General features: G+C 49.0%; 1 protein-coding gene across 1 annotated transcript in view; it reads left to right on the top strand.

The window, feature by feature from the left end:
* Positions 1–12,624, top strand: part of CHCHD3 (coiled-coil-helix-coiled-coil-helix domain containing 3) — a 258,007-nt gene that overhangs the window by 75,086 nt on the left and 170,297 nt on the right. Inside the window, exon 4 of the mRNA XM_075345348.1 lies at positions 10,229–10,370. Coding sequence (XP_075201463.1) covers positions 10,229–10,370 — 142 coding nt within the window. The remainder of the gene's footprint in view (positions 1–10,228; positions 10,371–12,624) is intronic.

Raw genomic sequence — 12,624 nt, 5'->3', positions numbered from 1 at the left:
GCGTTTCTCCATCAATATTAGATTGTGGTTAGTATCACAACTGGTGTGTATTTTTTCTTTACACTTGTTTTTTTTATTTTACTTTCCATTGGAGTAAATGATGATAAACTGCTGCAGAGTTAGTCAGCATTCAGCACATTTGCAAAAAAAATTTTACTCAATCTTTATATTAATGATGATTCAATATAGCAATAAAGAAGCTTTCTTCAGCGCTCTATTGGGAGACCCAGACGATTGGGGTATAGCTACTGCCCTCCGGAGGCCACACAAAGCACTACACTAAAAAGTGCAAGGCCCCTCCCCTTCTGGCTATACCCCCCCGTGGTGTCACGGGTTCTCCAGTTTTCAAGCTTTGTGCGAAGGAGGTCAGACATCCACGCATAGCTCCACAGATTTTAGTCAGCAGTAGCTGCTGACTATTTCGGATGGAAGAAAAGAGGGCCCATATAGGGCCCCCAGCATGCTCCCTTCTCACCCGTTGATGGTGTTGTAAGGTTGAGGTACCTATTGCTGGTACGGCGGCTGGAGCCCACATGCTGTTTTCCTTCCCCATCCCCCTGAGGGGCTCTGGGTGAAGTGGGATCCTGCCGGCCTCAAACCTCTGACGCCGGGCTCCATCCACAGACCCATTTGAACCTGCTGGATACGGAGCTGGAGTACCGTTCAGGGACATGGCCCTGCACCATTAACAGGTACTCTGTGTCCCCGTACACACAGGCACAGCACACTCCAGACTTGCTGGGTGTGCTAGTGCGCCGGGGACAGTAATGGGTTACAGTCACTGCAGCCTTGCTGAGTGACTTTGTGTTTTGGGAACTACCGCGCCGGACGCTCCGGGAGCGGCGGCGCGGCTGGGACTTGTAGTTCGCCGGGGACTGGGCGCCGACCGCGCTTTTACGGCGGCGGCGCTTATAAATCCAGTCCCCGGCTTCTGCGGCCTAGTGCCGCTTCGTTCCCGCCCCCTCCCTGTCACTCAGGGAAGGGGACAGGCGCTGAGCAATCAGCAGCGCCGAGGGCTGGAGCCTTATTTACATGCTCCAGCCCTCTCACTGCACACTGTGGGACGCCGGTTTCCCGCTCTGCCTTGGGGGCACGCCCACGGCCCGCCCCTCCTCACATGAGCTGGGGAAGAAGCCGGCAGCCATTACTGCAGTCCGAGCTCGGACTTTCAGCAACCAGGCAGGACGGTGGCGATCATACACCCGCTTATAGGCGGGCGGTAAGCGGCACACATAGTGCTGACCACATATAACTGCAGTGTGTACATGTGTTGTTTTTAACTGCATAGGTCGCTATATGCCCGCTTGGGGAGCGACACATCAGCAGCAGGAAAGCAGGTGTGCTAAGGCACAGGCTTTCTAGGCTGCTTGTATTGCACGACTGAGGTGTTCATTTGTGTTTATGCTTATGTGCTATACATTGCACTGTACAGTCGCTAGTCTTAGCTATATTCTCCTGGAATGGCTAGACTACAGCAGCAGAAAACCAAGGGTGCTGGGGCACAGGTTTTTTTCTATGCTGCTTGTATTGCATGGGCTGCAGTGTGCATTTGTACTTGTGCTTGTATGCTATACATTGCACTGTATGGTCACTCTTCTGGGCCATATTCCCCTAGAGGACTAGTCTACAGCAGCAGAAGAGCTGGGGTGCCAGGGCACAGGCTTCTATGCTGCTTGTATTGCATGTGCGGCAGTGTTCATTTGTACTTGTGCTTGTATGCTATACATTGCACTGTAGGGTCACTCTTGGCTATATTCCCCTAGATGACTAGTATACAGCAGCAGAAGAGCAGGGGTGCCAGGGCACAGGCTTCTATGCTGCTTGTATTGCTTGTGCTGCAGTGGTCATTTGTACTTTATGCTGTATGCTATACATTGCACTGTACGGTCACCAATCTTGGCTATATACTTCTAGATAGCTAGTCGGCAGCGGCAAAAAAGCAACACAGATTTTCAGTGCTGTTTTTACTACATGGGATGCTGTTCATGACACCGTCCCATTGTGTGCATGCTCCCCTGTAGCACGTCGTCTGCGGGGGTCTCTAGCACTTCGTCTGCCGGGGTCTCTACTAGTTGTGGCCAAAGAAACCACCTGTCAACCCTGTCCATGGACAGGGACGGAGTAGTCATAACATAGAGACTTGCAGTCCCGACAGGCCATGGGCAATCTACTTGACCAAAAGGCAGCTCTTCAGGGCTTTGATACTGACATCGCTATCGATCCGGATACACCGGGTGGTAACGCCATACGGAATGTCCTATACCGTCCATCAATGGAAGGTTGGATCTTTCTCCCTCAGCTCCCCCAGTGGAGATAGGAGACGAACAGGAGAAGTCCCTTTTCAGTATCTCACACAGACATTGAGTATTTTTCTGGCCACGCTGACTTCAGAGAAGCAGTCCAGGAACACCACGCTTACCAGATAAGCGTCTTCTCCAAACGTTTTTAGGATACACGTTATCCCTTTTCCCCTGACGTGGTCAGCGCTGGACCCAGGGTCCAAAGGTGGATTCTTCAATCTCCAGGATTGCATCTAGAGCCATAGTTGCACTGGAGATGGGGCTTCACTTAAAGATGCCAGTCACAGACAGATGGACTCTGGTTGAAATCTGTCTAGGAAGCTATCGGCGTGTCGGTTGCTCCGGCATCCACAGCCGTATAGGCAACCTAACCTTTTCAGCTGTTCTTGCGCAGCTGGCCTTGAGCACAGGGACATCTGTACCGCAGAGGCGTCCGTAACCCCGCAATGTCTGCACTGCGACTTACCCTGTTAATACTGTCCTAAAAGTACAGTCGAGGTTTCGGTCCTTCCCAAGCTCCGGCAGGTCCCAATTGTCCTCGTGCAAAAGGGCTACAAAACCTCAGACGGGCTCAGATTCCGGCCGGGCTCAATCACGCCCAAGGAAGGCAGTCGGAGGAACCGCTACCAAGGCGGTCTCCTCAGGACTCTCAGCTCTCTCTCTCTCTCTCCGCATCCGCGGTTGATGGCAGACTCCCCCGCCTTTTGCGACATTTAGCTGCCACAGGTCACAGACCGGTGGGTGACTGACATTGTGCTCACGTGCACAGGACAGTGTTCTGTTCTCGTCCTCCGACTCCATTTCCCTGCTGCAGGCGGTGGATGCTCTAAGAGCAGAAGGAGTGGTGATCCCTGTCCCCCCTCAGGAACGAGGGCGAGGGTTTGTACTCCAATCTCTTTGTGGCTCCAAAAAAGGACGGTTCCTTCCGTCCCGTTCTGGTCCTGACACTGCTCAACGAGCATGCGAACGCCAGGCGGTTCCGGATGGGATCCCTCCGATCCGTCATTACCTCAATGTCTCGAGGAGACTTCCTTGCCTCAACAGACATCAAAGATGCCTATCTCCACGTGCCAATTGCTACGGAGCACCAACGTTTTCTACGTTTTGTGATAGGAGACGAACATCTTCAGTTCGTAACTCTGCCATTCAGTCTGGCGACAGCCCCACGGGTGTTCACCAAGGTCATGGCAGCAGTGGTAGCAGTCTTGCACTTTCAGGGACACCCGGTGACCCCGTACTTGGACGATCTACTCGTCAAAGCACCCTCCCTCGAGGCATGCCAACGCAGCCTGAATGTTACGCGGGAGACTCTCCAGACTTTCGGGTGGATCATCAATTTGGCAAGGTCAAATCTGTCTCCGACTCAATCACTAACGTATCTCGGCATGGAGTTTCATACTCTATCAGCAAGAGTGAAGCTTCCGCTGAACAAGCAGCGTTCACTGCTGACAGAGGTGCAGTCTCTCCTTCAAGGCCAGTCGCACCCCTTTAGGCGCCTCATGCACTTCCTAAGGAAGATGGTGGCAGCCATCGAGGCAGTTCTCTTTGCGCAGTTTCATCTGCGCCAACGGCAATGGGACATTCTCCGCCAATGGGACGGGCAGTCAACCTCCCTGGACAGGGAAGTCTCCCCTTCCCAGACGGCCGAGGACTCTCTGCTATAGTGGCTTATTCCCACCTCATTGTCATAGCCCCCATCCTGGGCAGTGGTCACGACAGATACGGGTCTGTCAGGGTGGGGAGCGGTTTGTCTCCGCCACATGGCTCAGGGGACGTGGACTCAGCAGGAGTCCACCCCTCAGATCGATGTTCTGGAAATCGGGGCAGGGTATCTTACCCCATTAGCCTTCCAGAAGTGGCTAGAAAGAGAGCAGATCCGAATCCAGTCGGACATCTCCACAGCGGTGGCATACATCAACCACCAAGAAGGGACGCGCAGTCAGCAAGCCTTCCAGGAAGTCAGGCGAATCCTCATGTGGGTGGAGGACACAGCATCCACCATATCCGCAGTTCACATCCCGGGCGTAGAATTCTGGGAAGCAGACTTCCTCAGTCGCCAGGGTATGGACGCGGGGGAATGGTCCCTTCACTCGGACGTGTTTCAGGAAATCTGTTGCCGCTGGGGGGTGCCGGACGTCGACCTAATGGCGTCTCGGCACACCAACAAGGTCCCGGCATTTATGGCACGATCGCGCGATCACAGAGCTCTGGCGGCAGACGCCTTAGTGCAAGATTGGTCGCAGTTCCGGCTCACATATGTGTTTCCACCTCTGGCACTCTTGCCCAGAGTACTGCGCAAAAAATCAGATCCGATTGCAGCCGCGTCATACTCGTCGCACCAGACTGGCCGAGGAGATCGTGGTACCCGGATCTGTGGCATCTCACGGTCGGCCGACCGTGGTCACTACCAGACCGACCAGACTTACTGTCCCAAGGGCCGTTTTCTCCATCGGAATTCTGCGGCCCTGAACCTGACTGGGTGGCCTTTGTGTCCTGGATCCTAGCGTCTTCAGGATTATCCCAAGGGGTCGTTGCCACCATGAGACAGGCTAGGAAGCCCACGTCTGCTAAGATCTACCACAGAACGTGGAAGATTTTCTTAATCTGGTGCTCTACTCAGGGAGTGTCTTCCTGGCCATTTGCATTGCCTACTTTTCTTTCCTTCCTACAATAGGAGTTAGAAAAGGGCTTGTCGCTCGACTCCCTCAAAGGGCAAGTCTCAGCACTATCCGTGTTTTTTCCAGAAGCGTCTAGCACGTCTTTCTAAGGTGTGCACGTTCCCGCAGGGGGTTTGTCATATCGTACCCCCGTACAAGCGGCCGTTAGATCCATGGGATCTGAACAGGGTTCTAGTTGCTCTCCAGAAGCCGCCTTTCGAGCCTCTGAAGGAAGTTCCTTTTTCTCGCCTGTCACAGAAGGTGGCGTTTCTCGTTGCGTTCACATCGCTTCGGCGAGTGTCTGAGCTGGCAGCTCTGTCATCCAAGGCTCCCTTCCTGGTGTTTCACCAGGACAAGGTAGTGCTGCGCCCCATTCCGGAGTTTCTCCCTAAGGTCGTATCCTCGTTTCATCTTAATCAGGATATCTCCTTACCGTACTTTTGCACTCATCCGGTTCACCGGTATGAGAATGATTTACGTTTGCTAGATTTGGTGAGAGCACTCAGAATCTACATTTCCCGCACGGCGCCCATACGCCGTTCCGATGCACTTTTTTTGTCCTTGTCGCTGGTACGCGCAAGAGGTTGCAGGCTTCTAAAGCCACCCTGGCTCGATGGATCACAGAACCAATTCTGGAAGCCTACCGTTCTGCAGGGCTTCCGGTTCTTTCAGGGCTGAAAGCCCATTCAACCAGAGCCGTGGGTGCGTCCTGGGCACTACGACACCAGGCTTCGGCTCAACAGGTGTGCCAGGCAGCTACCTGGTTGAGTCTGCACATTTTTCACCAAACATTCTCAGGTGCATACCTATGCTTCGGCGGATGCCAGCTTAGGTAGAAGAGTCCTGCAGGCGGCAGTGATTTCCCCGTAGGGGAGGGCTGTCTTGCAGCTCTAACATGAGGTATTTATTTACCCACCCAGGGACAGCTTTTGGACGTCCCAATCGTCTGGGTCTCCCAATAGAGCGCTGAAGAAGAAGGGAATTTTGTTACTTACCGTAAATTCCTTTTCTTCTAGCTCTTATTGGGAGACCCAGCACCCGCCCTGTTGTCCTTCGGGATTTTTTTGTTGTTTGCGGGTACACATGTTGTTCATGTTGAACGGTTTTTCAGTTCTCCGATGTTACTCGGAGTTAATTTGTTTAAACCAGTTATTGGCTTTCCTCCTTCTTGCTTTGGCACTAAAACTGGAGAACCCGTGACACCACGGGGGGGTATAGCCAGAAGGGGAGGGGCCTTGCACTTTTTAGTGTAGTGCTTTGTGTGGCCTCCGGAGGGCAGTAGCTATACCCCAATCGTCTGGGTCTCCCAATAAGAGCTAGAAGAAAAGGAATTTACGGTAAGTAACAAAATTCCCTTCGTTCCTAAGTTGTGCGAGAAGATACTAAATTTGTACTTAGAATTTGCTATTTCTATCCTTCTCTATCCTTCTGCTCTGATGACTGCGCGCCGATTCTTGATTGAGATCATTATTAAAGCAACTTGTTTTCTAGAAACTCTTGTATTGTTGTTTCCTGTTCTCTGGGCAGAGAAGCGCTGAACCGTGCTGAACATGTACTGTAAAATGTATGTCTAATCAATGCTTAATCATCAGCCTCTGTAGCTGTAATGGCAGCTCTGTACAGATGGCCAGCTTGACGTCTGCTGGTGAACGGCCTGATTTCCCGCGGTGTACAATAGGTAGACTGAACTTTTAATTACAATATTGACTTTCTTGGTGATTGTGGAAGGAATTGAATCCTGTGGGAAGGTACTTTATTAAACTTAATTATTTTTTTTTTAATAGACTGATTCACTTTCTGTGCAATGTTTGCTATTTTCATATAGTTACACTTAATATTCAGGCTGATAGCTTTGGGTAAATAGCTGCTACTAATGGTGAGCTCAATTATTCATGTTATTACTGTAAGAGCTCCTACTTCAGATAGTGACCAGTTAGGTATATATTTCTTCCCAGCATAATTAAAGAGGTGGTTCACTACTCTGCATTAGTGACCACTGTAAATCTGATAAGAAAGGATTTTTCTAATTACCTTGATCAGCCAATTCTGCCTTTGAGCGGCGCTATTGCAGTCTGCTCATCCCCATACAGTGACCCCTCCCAGGCTCCGTGACCTCTGGGATCCGGTGATCCAGTTGACCTGATATAACCACGGCCTGCCCCTGTCTTCAGTGACTGGGCACTGGGCGGTATTTCACCGCTCATTACAACCCAGCATCGCTTCTGCTTCCAGCGCTTTGCAGTGAAGGAGAGCGCATGCGAGATGCTGCGCTGTGACGCTGAGCTTTGATGAGAGGTGAAACTCCACCCACAGCCCAGTCGCTCAGGAAGACTGGGTCCGGACTCTGTGGTGTCATGTCAACTTCCAGTTGACCTGAAATCACCAGATCCCAGAGGTCACGGAGCCCAGGGGGTCACTTCATGGGGATCAGTGGACTGCGATAATGCCGCTCAGAGGCAGAATTGGCTAAGCAAGGTATTTGGAAAAAGCCTTCCGTATCACTTTTACAGGGATGTGGTCACTAATGCAGAGTAGTGAACCACCCCTTTAACCCCTTCACGACCCATGACGGATATATCTGTCATGGATCGTGTGAGGTTAATCCTCGCCCCCTTCCGTGGGCAGGCCACGGCGATCCGCGCACATATCAGCTGTTTTTAACAGCTGACATGTGCGCCTGGACGTTACAAGTGGAATCGCTTCCACCTGCAACTTTTAACCCCTTACATCTCACTGCCAAAGTCTGGCAGCGAGATGTATATGCGCGCGGCCAGTACTTTCACTTACCGCCGCCCCCACTGGAAGTCACGTGCGTGATCATGTGACTTTTGGTGGTTGCCATGGTAGCACCGTGTTATGTGATGACACCTGTAGCTAACATGAGTCACTTTCTCTCAGTCCCGGCATACTTCCGGCAGTGAGAGTAAAGCAGCGTATCTGCAGTTCTCAGCTCTGTAGCTGAGATCTACAGATAGGGCAGAGCGATCGGATTGTTGATCCATATAGCCCCCTAGGGGGACTAGTAAAATAGAAAAAAAAAAGTAAAAAAAAAGTTTTAAAATAAAAAAAAAACCAAAAACCTAAAAGTTCAAATCACCTCCCTTTCACCCCATCGAAAATTAAAGGGTTAAAAAAAACAAAAAATATACACATATTTGGTATCGCTGCGTTCAGAATGGCCCGATCTATCAAAATGTCAAATTAATTAATCTGATTGGTAAACGGCGTAGCGGCAAAAAAATTCCAAAAGACAAAATTACGTTTTTTGGTCGCTGCACGTTTTGCGCAAAATGCAATAACAGGCGATCAAAACGTAGCATCTGTACAAAAAAAGATTCCATTAGAAACATCAGCTCGAGATGCAAAAAACAAGCCATCACTGAACCATAGATCCCAAAAAATGAGAACGCTACGGGTTTCGTAAAATGGCGCAAAACGTAGGTCACTTTTATTGGACAAGCTTGTGAATTTTTTTAACCCCTTAGATACAAGTAAACCTATACATGTTTGGTGTCTACAAACTGGCACCGACCTCAGGCATCACATAGATACATCAGTTTTACCATATAGTGAACATGGTGAATAAAATATCACAAAAACTATTGTGCGATCACACTTTTTTTGCAGTTTTTCCACACTTGGAATTTTTTTTGCCATTTTCCAGTGACTATATGGTAAAACTTATGGTTTCTTTTAAAAGCACAACTTGTCCCGCAAAAAACAAGCCCTTATATGGCAAGATTGACGGAAAAATAAAAAAGTTACGGCTCTCGAAGAAGGGGAGCAAAATAAAAAAAAAAAAACGGAAAGTGGGGTTAAAGTCACTAGTTACTGACCAGCTCTTATAGTAAAGGCCCCTTTTACTTGGTTACATTTAGGTTTTAAAGGACATCTAGCAGTAAGATCAACCCCCCCCCCCCCAAGTTGTCTATAATATCATGTAGGTCCTAGGAAGCTGAATATAACGATACCTTGATATGTGATCCGTTGTCTCACTCCAGATAATTCCATGTTTTTCTTATATGTAAATGAGCTGTTTCGGGGGGTGGACTGAGACTGATCTGCACGGAAATCTGCCTCCAGAGATTATTTTTTAATAAAAGGGGAGTTACCAGTGTAAGACAAACACATTTGCTGCAGCTCTGCTGTATTGTAACACTTAGGCCTAAGCCACACGGCATGAAAATCGGTGCGAGTGGAGTGCGATAAAACAGCGCATTCCACTCGGACCACTATTAGCCTGTGTGTCAGTGCACATGAGCGATTATTTTCTCAGCCCTAATTGGACCGAGAAAACAATTGCAGCATGCTGCGGGTGTTATGCGAGACTCTTTTCTCTCGCACCCATTCAAGTGAATGGGGCGAGAGAAAAATCGCACTGCACTCGCGGTACACTGGTGTACCGCGAGTGCAGGGCGAGAATCACAATAGCCGGCAACGGAGGAGAGAGGGAGAGAAATCCCTCCCTCCCCTCCTCAGTGCGAAGCCGGCCCGCCCCCTCAGCTGAGGTCCGCACGCACAGTCGGACCTCAGACGCAGGGATACTAGCATGAAACTCGGCTCCTGCTGTGCTGCCAGCAGTGTCATGCGAGCATTGCAGTAGTGCCCCGTGTGGCCCCAGCCTTATTGTAACAAGGGAGGAAACTGAAGAACACAGAGGAAACCCACGCAAACACAGGGAGAACATACAAACTCCTTGCAGATGGTGTCCATGGTGGGATTTGAAACCCGGACCGCAGGGCTGCAAGACTGCAGTGCATACCACTGCCCCATTAAAGGAGTTTTCCCACTACCAAAGTTAATGTTAATCAATAGGTTTGGAATAATAATAATAAGCTCCAAAATTGGATTTGATTTTAAAAATATAAATACATTTTTAAATCTTTCCCTGCTATGTACTGTGTAATGGCTGTGTCTGACCGTACAAATACATGGTCCGATCATACTATATCTCCTGACCAGGGAGGCCGCACAAGAGTATAAAGACATTACAGCACGGGATCGCAACTGATTCTTTCTTTGAGGTAAAACATTGTTTAACACCTGGCACTGAAATGTTTTACCTCACAAAGAGAATCAGGTATGATCCCTTGCTGTAATATCAGCATAGTCTTTTGTGTCCTCCCATGCCCAGGAGCTGTTGTATGATCAGAACATATATATATATATATATGTCCGTATATGTAAGCCAAAAAAAAACCACAAGTGGGTAAAAAATGCAGAAGTGTTGCCCGAGTTTCTATTATTTTAACTTTTTTTTTTTCCTCCCAGATTAGAACATGGCAAATTGGTGCAAGAAGAAATGGGAAAAGCTCTGGAGAGGGAACGAACTGCCTCTACTGAACAGCTTACAAGAGCGGTGCTGCGGGAGAAGGCTGCCACGGAGGAAGAACGGCTAAAAGCAAGAACCTTTGTAAGTGTTTGCGTATTGGATCTAGAGGCCTGAGTAGTGGGGGTATAAGGCACTACCGTAATCATTATTTGGGGTGACATTGCAAGCGACAAAAGGTCATTTTTGTTTGTTCTTCACTAAAGCTGCTTATTTTACATGCTTAGCGCTTGGTTCCAAAAGTCTCAAGTGCGATACGTATTTATTGCATAATACTTATTGGATGTAATGCTTATTTTATATACTATCAACAGGAAAAACATTCCTGCTGTTATGTCATATTCCTTAACTAAAGCAGTTAAAAAAAGACTTACTGCATATTCTAATATTGTACATAAATCCAGCACTAATATTATAAATTACAGCTTTTATTGCTCTCCTTAGTGGTTGGATCCGTAAATTAACTGTATTAACATTTTACATAATTTAATGTTTCACAAGTTGTTAAAGGTGAATAACCTAATATAAAATGTTATTAGATAAACATCAACATGATTGAATTCTATGAGGCTGTTTCCCAGGTATAAATCTAAATATCTGGGCCGCTTCCAACTGGCAAGAAACTGCAGCAGGTGCAAAGAGCACTTTGTAGAGTCTTCTCCCGAAAATCTGCAGAGAGATTTTTTGTAATAGGGTTATCAGTTTGAAATGATGTATCAATTATGTAATTAACAACCTGCTGCACTAATAAGTACAACAAATATGATTAGGGGATCATAACTCATAAGCCTGAAGAGAAAGGTGCGATAACCAGCCCCACAGTCACACTGTGTGCTCAAGTCTTTAAAGTGGGCCTTTCACCAGCAGGCCCGGCTCCAGGTTTTTGTGGGCCCCGGGCGGAAGAGTCCCAGTGGGACCCATCCACACACAGACACCGATACGAACACGTACATATACATATTTAAAGACAAACTCACAAAAATACATATAAACAGACAAATCTATACAGTCATATACACTTACAAACACACACAACTCTGCTACATACAAACACACAACTCTGCTACATACAAACACACAACTCTGCTACATACAAACACACAACTCTGCTGCATACAGACAAACACACACAACTCTGCTGCATACAGACAAACACACACAACTCTGCTACATACAGACAGCCAAACACACACAACTCTGCTACATACAGACAGCCAAACACACACAACTCTGCTACATACAGACAAACACACACAACTCTGCTGCTCTGCGGGGCCCGCACCCGCGGCTCTACGGGGCCCGCACCCACACACCCGTGGCTCTGCGGGGCCCGCACTCTCGGCCCTGCGGAGCCTGCACACGCGGCCCTGCGGGGGCCAGCTCACGCGCCACCGGGGAGGGGTGGGGGGGGATTGGCAGGGCATACATCCAGGGGGTAGAAGCAGCTCACCGGGGCCCATAATCGGGAGGCGGGGAGGGCACTTGCCCGCTTAGGTCACGGTGGAGAGGGGGCCCACACAGCGCCGGACAGAAGCTTGCCTCCTTCATTTGTGGGACTGAGCAGGCGGTAGCTCCGCCCACAGATGAAGTTCAAACCAGGATGTCTGCGCGCCTTAAAGGGACGGCGCTGCAGATTGCTGCCGAGGACTGCGGTCCCCGAAACTCAGCCCGGGGCAGCAGAACTGTAAAGGCGAGTGGGCCCCGGCCAAGGGACAGCAGGACTGACGAGGCCGAGTGGGCCCCCCGGCTCTCCAGGGCCCCGGCATTTGCCCGGGTTTGCCGGGTGCTGACGCCGGCCCTGTTCACCAGTTTGAGCATGTTAAATTGGCCATAGTATGGAATAAGGGCTGCAGGAATGTAGCTTTTTATCCTTTTTTTTTATCTCCACTGCAAAGATATTAGCTGGTAAAGTTTAGGTTATAATTTATAAGGGTAGTCCAAAGACAATCATTTTCTTTCTAAACCCCTATTTGCCATAATATAAACTATTGTCTAATATACTTATATTAAATATTCCGTACCCTCCTCTATCTACACTAACTGCTATTCTATTTTTTTCCCCTTGTTCTTTGGTGACTCTTTAAGAATCCCAATGCATGCTGGGATGTTCAAACAAAGCGTCATCAAGGGGCAAAACTTTGTGGTCACTGCCTTAGCTTCTGCCCACTCGCTGAAACAAAGCGTCATCAGTGACACTCATTTCAAGGGCTGGTCTAGTCCCTGTGCGCTGTGCGATGTGCATAAGGACGCCCTGTGTTGCCAGCCCAGATCAACAGTCACAAGCCGACAATAGAGTGGTGCCACAATACCCCATGTTCAGAAACCAGTAATATCACTT

The sequence above is a fragment of the Anomaloglossus baeobatrachus genome, chromosome 4 (assembly GCF_048569485.1).
Source record: "Anomaloglossus baeobatrachus isolate aAnoBae1 chromosome 4, aAnoBae1.hap1, whole genome shotgun sequence".
Taxonomy (NCBI): Eukaryota; Metazoa; Chordata; class Amphibia; order Anura; family Aromobatidae; genus Anomaloglossus; species Anomaloglossus baeobatrachus.
This window is presented reverse-complemented; position numbering and strand designations above follow the sequence as displayed.